We start from the raw sequence: 12904 nt of genomic DNA on the forward strand, positions 1-12904 counted from the left end.
AGGCAAACTAAATTTTTTCAGTTTTCAGGTTTTGGGCCAAATTGGTCTCTGAACATATAAGCTTTCACCTGGAAACAGAAAATATGCCTAATCTTCATAAAAACATGTTTAAATATTGCGCTGATTCAATGTTCCCCCATACACTTATATGGGAGAATGCAACTTCAGGGGCCTTTTTCTCAAAACACACATTTCTGTCATTGTGGCGACACTATGTCCTCGTCAGTAGGACCTAAAGACTTCAAATTTTCCAGCCTTGGACTGAACAATATTTGAAAGATTTTTTCAGAGGGATTTTTTATTATTTAATCCCTAAGCCCCATTTATTGAGTTTTGAATGTCAAAAAATAAGGCAAAAAAATATTTTTTTTACACATTTTTACACTAAAAAACTGCTTATTTTAAAACTAAACAAGAAATCCTAAATCCCCTCTGAGAAAGTCTTTGTAACTCATTTATCAATAAAATGAAACCATAAATTTGAATGTAGCTCTATCCATTATTCAGATTTCGTCGCCGAAAAGATGGGAAATTTGGGGCATTTTTAGGCATAAAACACCTTGTTCTTATATGAAAAGATAAAATGACAGAAAACTTGCAATGTATTTTTTTCTCACATTTATGCCAGTGATCTACAGCAAAAGTTTCAAATTGATATCTGTAAATATACATTTTTTCCCTATTCACCTGCAGTGTCTCGCCTTAAGTATTGTAAATGCAGCTGGATATGGCCGCCGGAATAATCCCTAAAAAGAAGACCTGGACGTGACTGTCGCATAGTATGGACTGAAGGTGCACCATGGGAAGCGGAACGCACGCACCCCAGGATCGGGCTGTGTTCCTCGCTAAACGTTCCGTGCAGAAACCACGTCCTCCTCCTCCTCCTGTGTGTTAACCACTCGCTTACTGTCATTCGTTCAGAGCGAGCCAGCCGGTGTGATCGTGGCACTGGCGGAGTGGAGCAGTCAGAGCCGCATGTAAATGAATACTTTCCCCTGGCGTGCCTGGAGGGACATAAGGTGACTGTCCCGTACGTGCACATTGCAAGGCTGTCCTCGAGGCGTTTCGCGTGGAGAGTAGTGAAGCTGACCGGAGCTCCTTGGGAGGGAAGATCGCCCACCGACCGCCGCTGGTTCTCGCCACCACACCACGGTGAGTAATCCGCGAGTTCCAGCTTGGCGTCCCGCTCTTCACCGCGCGGGCTCACCAATGTGCCCGCAGACTGGCACATACAGCGGCAGGCGGTGTGTGTTCGTCAAAGAGCTCACACTAGATCGATGGATAATTGCTGAGAGCGTAAAACATCTCTAAGCATTTGCCCCAGAGAAAACCTCACCAGTAATGGTGATACATCATCATTATGTACTTTCTCTTACTGAGTAATATTGCAATTCCTGTTACTGTTGTGAGTAGATAAATTAACACCTATTTGCAAAGTCTGGGTAAGCAGGTGAGGGAGGACTAAAGACTAGTGTGTCAATAACTAAAGAATGAGTAAGATTTGGTCCGGATGACAGTTTTATTCAAATGCAGCCTCGAGTAGGAGCATTACGCATGTCCCTGGCTCTGTTGCGCGTGAATGATGACAGAGGGAGAGCCTCACTACAGAAACGCAGGGAGAGATGATGCTGGCAGCTCTTGAATCTCAACCCCCCACAGCAGGCGCTCAGCCTGAGGGAAATCTGCCCGTGCTGCTGTTCCATCTCATGCAGCTTCATCTGGGTATCCCCCGCCCTGGAGCGACCGTCACCTAAGGGTCAGCCGCTGCCACTTAAAATGAATGTCACACAATTGCCTTAAATATCTTTATAGCAGTCCTCATGCAGCTCTTGTTTGGGACTTGTTTTTCTTGTCTCCTTGAACATCTGCGCAACCTCACTCTTTATTGGAAGATAAGAGAAGGCACAAAGGTCTTCTATGATTTTATGTGATATTAGATATAATCATCTACCATTCTCATAGGAAATCAACTTTTCTGTTACTGACAATTGTGGCTGGCTGAAAAGAAATTGACTCACAGCCAATATTCACCTGAGCTTAGATCAGCAGGAGAAGGTATATGTTGAGCTGTGGCGTGCCACATGAGATACTTGGCTGTTCACCTTATTGCTGTCTAGAGGCAAAAGTCGGCTGCACCCATTTGTCCAAGTTTTTACATTTCATCACTGCACCAGCTTTCAAGGGCCTCCTCTTATAACCATTTCTGTCAGCAACCACTGCTTGAGTTTATTGAATGGTCTCACAATGCATGAGCATCTTTTTTTAGCTTCTTCTGCTTTGGCTTTTTCTAAAAACAACAACCTCTATATCAAATCCAGTGGATGCATGTTCACATTTAATGGATGCATTTAGCATCCTTGTGCTGCCTGGCCACATTAAAGGTGATTGATCCACTCTTAATGTCCTTACAGCATTACCGATTGAAGTCACTACTATCGCAATTTTTAGGATGCTAATGGCATCTGCTATAACCGTTTTACTTGTATAACATATGCTGTATATGTCATCTGCCCATGTCCAGCCACTGCGGCAGCAAAACAAGGCTTACTTTCTGTGGCTATTATCAAGAATTATGGAGGCTTTAGTTTCGACCAGCACTTAAGGATATTTAGTGTTACATTTCCTCAGAAGGGTGGGAAGCCACCTAAGTGATGTTCACGGAATGCACAAATTGGCCTTAATCAAACATTGTCTTCACTCAAAAACACATTTTTGCCGACAGTGTAAAGAAAATGTTTTATTTTTTACCAAGTTACTGCAAGGGGCCACAGGACACCACTTAGACGTAAGCTGTCAGGTAGAATCTGTCTAATGTAGTTGCCTTCTGCTGAAGTTTTGGCACTGAAAGATTAATAACATATTTCCTTCCCTCGTAATGTATTAGATACCCAGTTTAACACAGCTATATACAATTGACACACACTGTACACTGCATGTACAGTTATTACGCAAATTTGTTATTTTTTCTTCAGATTTTCAATCCCCAAACTGCGTAAAACTGAAAGGCTGTTGAATTGTCCCAGGTGATGCCGATGTTTGTAATGAGAGGAAATGTGGTCAAAGCAGGTCCACGCTCTGAATCAGGTGTGCAGCCATTTTCCCTCACACAAGATGGGTAGGAAAACACATCTGGGAAAAACTCTGAAAAGTCACATATTCTTAAAAGCTGAAACTTCAACAAATATTGGCACAGGACCACAGAACCATCAAATGTTTTGTTGCCAATAGCCAGGAGGGTCATAAGAAGTGAGCTGAAAAGAAAAGACACAAAGAATCCATTATCATCTAGTGCTGCCATTTTCAGCAGCTGTAACTGTCCAGAAGTACAAGGTGTTCCATGCCGAAAGACATTATCAATATAAGAAAAGTGAGTGGAGGAGTTCAAGTATCTTGGGGTCTTGTTCACGAGTGAGGGACGGATGGAGCGTGAGATCGACAGACGGATCGGTGCGGCGTCAGCAGTGATGCGGTCGCTGTATCGGTCTGTCGTGGTGAAGAGGGAGCTGAGTCGGAGGGCAAAGCTCTCGATTTACCGATCGATCTACGTTCCCACCCTCACCTATGGTCATGAGATTTGGGTAATGACCGAAAGGACAAGATCGCGAATACAAGCGGCCGAAATGAGTTTCCTTCGCAGGGTGGCTGGGCGCACCCTTCGAGATCGGGTGAGGAGCTCAGTTACCCGGGAGGAGCTCGGAGTAGAGTTGCTGCTCCTTCACGTCGAAAGGAGCAGCTGAGGTGGCTCGGGCATCTGTTCCGGATGCCTCCTGGTCGCCTCCCGCGGGAGGTGTTCCAGGCATGTCCTAGTGGGACAAGGCCTCGTGGAAGGCCCAGGACACGCTGGTGGGACTATGTCTCTGAGCTGGCCTGGTGTCGCCTCGGGGTCCCCCCAGAACAGCTGGAGGAGGTGTGTGTGGACCGGGAAGTCTGTGCATCTCTGCTGAGACTGCTGCCCCCGCGACCCGGCCCCGGATAAAGCAGAAGAAAATGAATGGATGGATGGATGGAAATAAAAGAAAACCCAACCACGATTGATCAAGTCACATAAACTGAAATGTCTTGACCGGTCAGGAATGATCTAAAGACAGACTTTTCATATAGGTTTTATGGACTGTTGAGATCAGAGTGACTCTACATGGACTGATGGATGGGCCCATGGCTGGATCAGTAATGGGCATAAAGCTGTACTCAGACTTTGGCGCCAGCAAGATGAGGAGGGGCCCTGGGGTGGGCAGGTATAAGTTAGTTGGATCATTTCATGTTCAAAGTGGAATTGAAACTCGACTCCCAAACCTCCTGCCAGTTCTTGCTTCTTCAAGTGGTGGTACAGGACAAAGTCCAACCAGAGTCACTCTGATCTCAGCAGTCCATAAACCCATTGAAAACTCTGTGTTTAGATGATTCCTGACGCAGGCTAAACATTTCATCTTATGATTCTTGATCAATAGTGGTGGGTTTCCATTTTTCTCATGTTGGCAAGGTCTCTCAGCACGCGCCTTGTACTTCAGGACACTTCAGGTTGGTCACAGCTGCTGAACATGTCAGCACTGGTGGATAATGGTTTCCTGGTGGCTCCACACTTGATTTTTTTTTTTTTTACCGTTACTTAGCCTTTAGTCATCTTACTTTTTACAACTCTCTTGGCTATTGGCAACAAAGCGCTTGATGGTTCTGTGGTCCCATCTCAATATTTGTTGAAATTTCAAGAAGGCTGCATCCCTTTGACCAGACTTTCCAGAGCTTTGGCCACATTTCCTTTCATTACAAACATCTCCATCACATGGGACGCATCAATCCAACAGTTTTACACAGTTAAGAGTTTCAAAATGCAACCAAAAAATATCAATTTATTGCCTTTTAGACCATAGAATCGTACGTTTTGAATGTAAAGATTACTCCAGACAGTTTCTAGTTTAATCTTGTGTTTTGTACTTTTCCCTCTTTTTGCCTCCTTTAGTTTTGTAAGCGCGTCTTTACTGAAGCAGATAACATTCACCAGAAAAGCTGTTGTGTTTGTGAGATTCCTCCTGCTGCTTCTTCTCAGTTGCTTGCTCTCCTCCTTATCCTTTTGCCCAAAGCTAAGCCCTGATAGCCTTCTGCTTTCTGTCGATAGTAGTCGATGGGAGTTGATGGGAGTTCTTGCTAAATTATGTATGTGTATATATATATATATATATATATATATATATATAAATTAAATGCATTTTTTTCCCCTTTTGATGTTTTATTAACATTTCCTGCCTCCAGTTAATGATGTTTTCCGACAGAAATTAGCATTAATGCATTTCGGTTGATGAGAGATTCTACAGGATTATTCATTTTTTTCCTAAAATCGATCTGAAAGTAGTTTCTAAAAGTTTCAAAATGTAAAAAAAAGTTTAAATTCTATGTTGCTCTTGGTGCGTTTCAGAAGAGCGTCTCTTTGCCTCCCCCTGCTGACCATGCAGAGCATTGTGACGGTGCTGCTCGCTCTTGCTGCTGCAGTCTTCGGATCTACAGACACAGAAATGCACAGACCGAGACACGATTCCAACCTAGAGATCTGTATCCTTTCTGTGTTGCTTAATTCATGAAAACATGTTGCAATCATGTGTCATGAGGGTAAAATAAAGCATGGTCATGAATATTTTACAGATTTCTGTGTGTGTTGAGCCCATCTGGAGAGTGTGTTATTCCCCTGACCTCACATTGCCAGACAAGCGTCTGTTTGAGACCAAAAGGAAAGACCAGCTGAACGCGCTGAAGAATCTAGTGGAGCTCAATGACATCAACCAGCAATACAAAATTATTGACATCATGCTCAAAGGACTTTTCAAGGTATAAATAGACAAGAAACATCAAGGCTGTGTTATTTCTAAGAACAGAGCCACCTTGTTTTATGACAAAAATCACCTGAATTCCCTACCTGGCTGAAAAGCAGAATTTAAAATCAAATCACTGCTTTTGTCTCTTTCCTCTTTCCTTTGTAGTGCACATAATTTCCCCTTAGGACAAGACATCTAGGCATTTTCTTTTCAAGGACTGGCAAAATACACTGTCAGCATTTCTTTTCACTGTGTTGACGAGAACTAGCATGTTAAACACTTTCTTTGCTACTATGAATTCAACAACATAGAATGCTGCAGAATACTCCATTAATATCAATAGACCTTTTTGAAACTTCTGAGTTCACTGTGTGCTGCTGTTGTGCCTGTTTTAACACCAGGCAGCGATTCAGCTTAGAGTGACAACTCCTCGTAAAATACTATTGCAAATTTGCTCGTGTTAGTCAGCTATGTTTACAGAGTTAAGTGTAATGAGATGGCATCAGAGGCAACATATCAGTTGATGTCTCCTTTCAGGAGGTGACCTCTGTGGTAGTTGCACACTTTTACCAAGATTCTTTTAACTAGTTTGTTTTCATACTTAACCGATTCAACAGCTCACTAGCAACTTCCACAGAGTGATCGTGTGGTGGTGTTGTTGTGGTGTGTCTTTTCAGCTGATGTAGATGGGTTTGGCATAGGATGGCAGCGCCATTTACAGTCTGACTTTTTAGGACAGTATTCCAGTTGTGTGAAAGCACAACTTTCACACACACACAACTTTCACTGTCTGGCTTGTTGCTTTTGCACAGTGGGACTTTGTTCTGAAGTGTAAGTCAGACTGCAGATGGCGCTGTCCTGCCTTGTATCCTGCCTTTTCTGGCATGAAGACGGCACCAAACCCTGTTTAAATTTGGTAACAAAACAACAAAGTAAGGAAGACTGAGTAAGCAGTCGAAACAGTCAAGTATGAAAACAAACTGCTTTCAAAAATGTTAAAAGAATTGTATGAATATTATCATCATTAGACCAAATGAACCTGATTACACAAATTATATTGACATAAGTGACATTATAATTTATCATGGAAATACCGTATTTCTAACTCTGGGTCTGCTATTTAGAAACTGTTGCAGCTAATTATTAGTATACTATAGAAAAAGGCAGATAACATGTGACCTACAGCTCACCCACAGATAACTGTCATAAAAAGGTTAATTTAACTATGTGACCCACAGTATCACTTTGTATATTTCCTAAAACAAAGCACTTGGTTTATATGGAAACTGAGAAATCTCAGAATAATATGAAACAAATACTCGGTCGATACACTTTTCTCTAATCTGCAGAGCTTATACTGTATCTGAAAACTGTAGGAACCTTCAGACGTTATTAATTTATTAGTCCATATGTCGCAAAATCTATCCTTGAAAAAATGTATGTAATTGCTGTGATAAATATTCAGAATTGTTCACTCTGTATAATGCAATTACAAACTTTATACTTAGGTCTTGGAAGACTCACGACAAGTGCTCATAGCAGCTAACATGCAGCCAGATGACCCATTCCCAATGGATGACAAGATCAAAGAAGGTTTGCACAAATTATACTGTATGTTGTCATGTAAGGCTCCAGCCACAGCCTCCAGTCTTCAACATTTCCACATCTTATCACCTTGATGTTATTTGTGCTGGACATAAACTTCAAACAACTCTTTCTCTCCAGCTTACTCCCATGTGGTCGAGAACACGGCCTTTTTTGGTGATGTGGCATTGCGATTCCCACGCATTGTTCACCACTACTATGACCGCAACGCTGACTGGAGCGGCCTACTTCGATGGGGGCTAAATTTCTGTAACCAGACGGGAGTTTTTACTGGAGGAGCCCACCAGCACGTTCTGACACTCGTAAGACCTCTCCACTGTGATTAGCCCTGCCTATTGTCGACAGGCATTTGTTTTACTGTTGTCTTAGCAACTGGAGACACTTTTATACATAGAGACCATTTGTGACATCTACAACAACAGCATGATGAACGAGAGGCTGTTAGGAAAGGGTCTCTTGTTTTAGGTTTTAGACTGAAGAACATCTTTATGTGTCCCAAAGTAGACAATTGTAGAATAATGCTATGAAAATGTACATCGTGAGAGCATAGACTGTTTGTTACTGAATATGAAGATGTGAATGTTGACAATTGGTACAGTTATTACACATGTTGCTATTGCTCAGCAGGGGTAAATAACAAGATAATATAAGATATTACACAGGTATCGGTGTTCACTGTACAGGAATATTTTTAAAAATAGTTTTCACAAAAAATGTCATCACTGCTGTGTGATGTATTGCAGGCTACTTTATTTAAATGAGTAAAGAATATGAGGTTTTTCTTATTGTGTGGGTTAATGAACTAAACTGTTGCTGGATTAATCTCTGACCTTCGCAACGTGCCAAGAGGATTATACAGTGGATTAATTCCCAGACTAACAGCAGCTGCATTTAATGTGCACACAGCTCTCACTTTGGACCCATAAACCCACGTTTACTTTTTGATCATCTGTCTATTTTCTCTGAAGTTGTATCCAAAGGCTCTTTAGCTGCAGTGCGCTGGAACAAAATTGACTGCGTCTCATTTTTATTCCTTTGAAGAAACAATATTGTGCCCCCCCACTTTCCCTCTTTGAATTGTCTGATCTGCTTATTCTGTAGATGTCACAGGAATTGGGAATAACAGAAAAAGCCCCAGACTTCATGAACCCATATCGGACCGAGAGAGACGACGTAAGTGACTCTGCAGACATTAAATCATAATATTGTTGTTTATAGTACACTGCACTATAATCTGTAGGAGGGGTGTTCAAACTTATTTTCCTGGGCCTTATATTGAAATGCACATGGTGCAGGGGGCCATAGACAGTGGTCAATGCAGTGAAACATTGAACTAGAGTGTTTACTGCTGGCTAGGTCTCACAGTAAAATGTTAGTTATTGAGGTGATAATTGTGTATGATTATTAAACTTGAGAAGAAGTACCATCAGAGGCCTGTCTGCCTACAAAAACTGATCTGAGCATTTGGCCCCTGGGCCACACCTTGGGCACCCCGATCTATAAAATATTAGACTTGCAACAGAGTTAAAACACAATCTCACAAATAAACAGAAATTAGAAACATTAGACAGATTTGCATTTCTGGTTTGATCAAAATACTGTAAAAGTCTAGTCTAAAATCGAAGTACTTCATTGTCTATCATGATGAATATCAGCTTTACTACAGTATTTTATGTTCAAACAACACTGGTCTAGTGCAGTGAATATTATTTTATTCCTATTCTCAAAAAATCTAAATGCCTGTCTCTGTTTAAGGTGCTTCATACTGCTGAAGCTTTCCAAAAAATCCTCAGAGAAGAGGAGAAGAGAAGACGAAAGGAAGAGAAGAGGAAAGAAATCAGGAAAGGCCCCCGCATCTCTCGTTCCCGCTCTGAGCTATAGCACTGCACTCCCCGACTCGGCACCAGTGAAGAGCCCAGGCCGGAGCAACGGCTCAGTCCACAAGTGCTGTTTTTTTACGCAGACTCTAATGGCAGTGCCGAAGAGGAGAGCTATCATCACTCGCACAAAGGCCAGGTGCTCTGTTGAAAATTGAAGAGGAGCGCCTCTTCCTGATAAAAACTGGGAAAGTGGGAGCTAAGGTTTGTCATCTGAACCAAAGCCTGTATTGCTTAACTCCCACTAGCATTTCTAATGGAAGAATGAAACTGGAGCCACCCACAGCACATCAGTGGAAAGGGTTAATGAGCAAAACTAATTTTTGGATTAAAAAAAAAAAAAATCAAACTTAATTGTGCTTTTGAACACGGATCATTTATACATTTGCATTTTGTGTCTTGTCTGAAATTGTATGTGGTCTGGTCTAAATCCATATGCTTTAGAGACTTGTGGTTGCCAGTTACAGTATGTTTGACTCGAGCTTTTTGTGAGTTGATAATGCGAAATATTTAGTTATCTTCAGCAGTGTAAGGTTGGTCATAGATGGGTGTTTGTGGATTGGTGGATTTGGCTTATAAAAAAAAATCCTTTCCCCCTAAATGTTAATTTGGTCATAAAAAAAAAAAAAGATGTGAATTGGCTTAAACTGTGGTGATTGTAATGGCCTACATTGTTCTATTTCAAGTTTCCTAAATTGTGTTACCCCTTTGCCTTTGTTGTTGACTTAGACTTCAAACTATGAATAATAATATGCTGAGTATGAATAATATTTAATTAAGACATGTATTTTAAAAAACACTATGACTGTTATAAGAGTATATATATCAAGAAAGAGACAGAGTGTGTTGCTGCATAATGAACAAGCCATCATATTTACTAAAATAAACATTTCTGTCCTTTTTACAAGATTCAGTGAATGTGTTCTTGTCTCTTCCATCCCATTATGTTTGTTCACAGAGGAGCAGCCAACAGAGGGCAGCCATCCACAGAAACTACGGCATTTTGTTTTTAGCTCTGGAAAGTTTGAGTGGAGGGGGACACTTCGTCGTTTGACAAATAAACAATGTGAGGTTAAAATAGTGCTCAAAAGCCACTTCGTGTCGCGAATGTAGGAAAATGTCTGCTGAAGGAAATGACGGTAATGTAATGTGGCTTCTGTTGCTTTCATTCCCTGAACATAACGTTACAAGCTAATGCTAAAAGCTAACGTCAAAGCTATGTTGTGTTTGATTAATCATTTGTGATGCCAACATTGGATAACTGCGTACAGAAAATATGTGTAATCGTCCTAATATGTTAACACTCCACGTTGTTTGAGTATTTTTTGTATATATTATTCGAGAAAAAGAGTATGACCAATGTGTTCTTCTATGATCTAATTAATCATATCCCGAAAAAGCAAACAAAAACATGTGCCATAATGATAAAGTCTCATTATTTTGCCATGCAGAGTTGTTTTCGGAGGTTGTAGTGGAGCCTGGTCAGACTGAGATCACCACAGAAGAAGAGACCAGCTGGAACAATGACATCAGGCTGGTCCTCATTGGAAAGACTGGATCTGGCAAAAGTGCATCTGGAAACACCATCTTGGGACGTGGGCAGTTTGCATCCCAGGTCAGTGCCAGCTCCGTCACCCAGGCGTGTGAGCAGGGAAGCGCAGAGCTGTCTGAAGAGGAGGAAGAGGCCTGCTCGGTGTCACTGAAGAGGAAAATGGGCAGAGTGAATCGAGTCCAGGTGGTGGACATGCCTGGCTTTGGGGACACTCACCTCAGTGAAGAGCAGATTCACACTGAGATAGCCAGATGTGTGACGCTCTCTGCTCCTGGACCTCACGCCTTCCTTTTGGTAGTCCCAATTGGACGATACACAGACTGTGAGAATCAGTCTGCCAATGAAGTGTCCAAGATATTCGGAGAGGATGCGCTCAAACATTACACTATTGTGCTTTTTACCAGAGGTGACGACCTGGAGGGTGTGAGCATTGAAACATACCTGAATGACACCGCGCCAGCCAGGCTTAAGGTTTTGATTGATAGGTGTGGAGGAAGGTATCATGTATTTAACAACAGAGAGCCCAAAAACAGAGCTCAAGTGAAGGAACTCTTTGTGAAAGTTCACAGGATGCAGTATAATACTGGATTTTATACAAATTCAGTGTTTCTCAAAGCAGAGGATGCCATTAGAGAGGAGGAGGAGAGGATATTGAAAGAGCGAGGCCTACCAAAGGGAGATGATCAACAGGGAAATGTAGGGATAAGAGAAGAAGCTATATTTGCGAAAAGACAGAAGTGTGATCTTGAGTGTAAAAGTGCTTTGAGGACTTTTGGTGTATTACATAGGCTTAGAAAGGGCGTTCCAAAGGAAGAGAAGGCTTATGAGGGGGATAAAGGGACAGAGGTGAGCAGACACAGCGCTTTCAGAATTTTTAGAGACAGACACATAGGTCAAAGACATTCATTGCGTTCTTCTATTGCACAAATAAGGAGAGAGGCAGCCCTTTCTCCAGTGGTTTTAGAGAGAATTAAAATTCTAATTGCTGCTGGAGCTACAGGCTTTGCAGTGGGGGCCATGTTTGGAGCTGCTGCCCCTTTATCTGCCGCAGTAGGGGCTTCTCTCATGGGCAACTCTGTCGGTTTAGCTGCAGGTCCATTAGCTGGCATTTCAGCAGCAGGAGGTGCAGGTGTTGGGAAAGCTGTTGGGGCCATAGTGGCAGCTGCCTCAGGAAAGGCTGCTGTGGCTGTGGGAGCAGCCACAGGTGGACTTATGGGTGGCTCTGTTGGTGCTGTTGCTGGAGCAGAGGCTGCCAGTCCACGGGAGGGAGTGAGTGATGCCCTGAGACAAGTTGGTGTGCTTGGCGTGACTGCAGTGGGGGTGGCAGCAGGTGTTGGCGGTGCTTTAGGTGCCGGTGCTGCTTTGGGAGTAGCTCTAGAGGCAGGGAGTACAGCTGCCATTGGTGGATCTGCCTCAGCTGTTGGGGCAGGAGCATTGTTTGCTAATGCATCAGTCACTCAGGCGGGTTTAGCAACAGTGCAGCAAGCCCTTCCTCAGAGTGCAGCAGCCATCATAGCTCAGGACATGGCGGTAGGCACTCCAGCCTTAATTGAGGCAGCTGGTGTGTTAGCAGAGCCCACTGTGGTCAGCAGTGCAGTGAACACCTGCAGCACTGTTACTGTGGCCACTCGACTCTTAAATGCAGTTGCAGAAATCAGTAAAGCAGCAGCCGGCATTGCGCTAGCTGGAGGCTTGGTGGTAAAAGTAGTGAAGGAAAAAGTCAGGGGAACAGTTGAGGGGAGTTCCACAGATAAATCATCTTATGAGATTTACTGGAATAGTCAACATTAAATAACCTACACAAATGCTGCAGGAAGTCACATAAAAATGGCATGACTTGTTTTATTTCTTTGGGGTGATTCTATTTTACAGAGAAATTTAAAACTTTTTTTTTTCTTTACAAATGTCTCTCTACAATGTTAGATATTTGTCTCATTGTTCACAACAAAGTGTTCTTAATACCTGCAGTAGCGTGTCTATTTTTTAAATGTCATCTCTTGATATTATGATACATGTATAACATGTATAGCCACTCAAGATAAATAATTTGACTGAAATATAATGTT

At 42.3% G+C, this 12904-nt stretch overlaps 2 protein-coding genes across 3 annotated transcripts; both read left to right on the top strand.

The window, feature by feature from the left end:
• Positions 1-882: 882 nt before the first annotated feature.
• Positions 883-9844, top strand: ccdc134 (coiled-coil domain containing 134). 2 transcript variants are annotated; one of them, XM_079564294.1, is made up of 7 exons: positions 883-1152; positions 5414-5544; positions 5696-5817; positions 7313-7397; positions 7530-7711; positions 8511-8582; positions 9165-9844. In XM_079564294.1, exons 2-7 carry the CDS (start codon positions 5442-5444, stop codon positions 9288-9290), a joined length of 690 nt encoding a protein of 229 aa, XP_079420420.1. In that variant the 5' UTR covers positions 883-1152; positions 5414-5441; the 3' UTR covers positions 9291-9844. The 2 variants fall into 2 exon arrangements, with proteins under 2 accessions (XP_079420420.1, XP_079420419.1); XM_079564293.1 differs by having other exon boundaries at positions 5411-5544; positions 9165-9841.
• A 412-nt stretch (positions 9845-10256) lies between these two features.
• Positions 10257-12774, top strand: LOC306968795 (uncharacterized protein). Its single transcript, XM_079564291.1, has 2 exons — positions 10257-10425; positions 10738-12774. Exons 1-2 carry the CDS (start codon positions 10404-10406, stop codon positions 12627-12629), a joined length of 1914 nt encoding a protein of 637 aa, XP_079420417.1. The 5' UTR covers positions 10257-10403; the 3' UTR covers positions 12630-12774.
• Positions 12775-12904: the final 130 nt, after the last annotated feature.

This window comes from Gobius niger (assembly GCF_951799975.1).
Source record: "Gobius niger genome assembly, chromosome: 10".
In the NCBI taxonomy this organism is placed as follows: domain Eukaryota; kingdom Metazoa; phylum Chordata; class Actinopteri; order Gobiiformes; family Gobiidae; genus Gobius; species Gobius niger.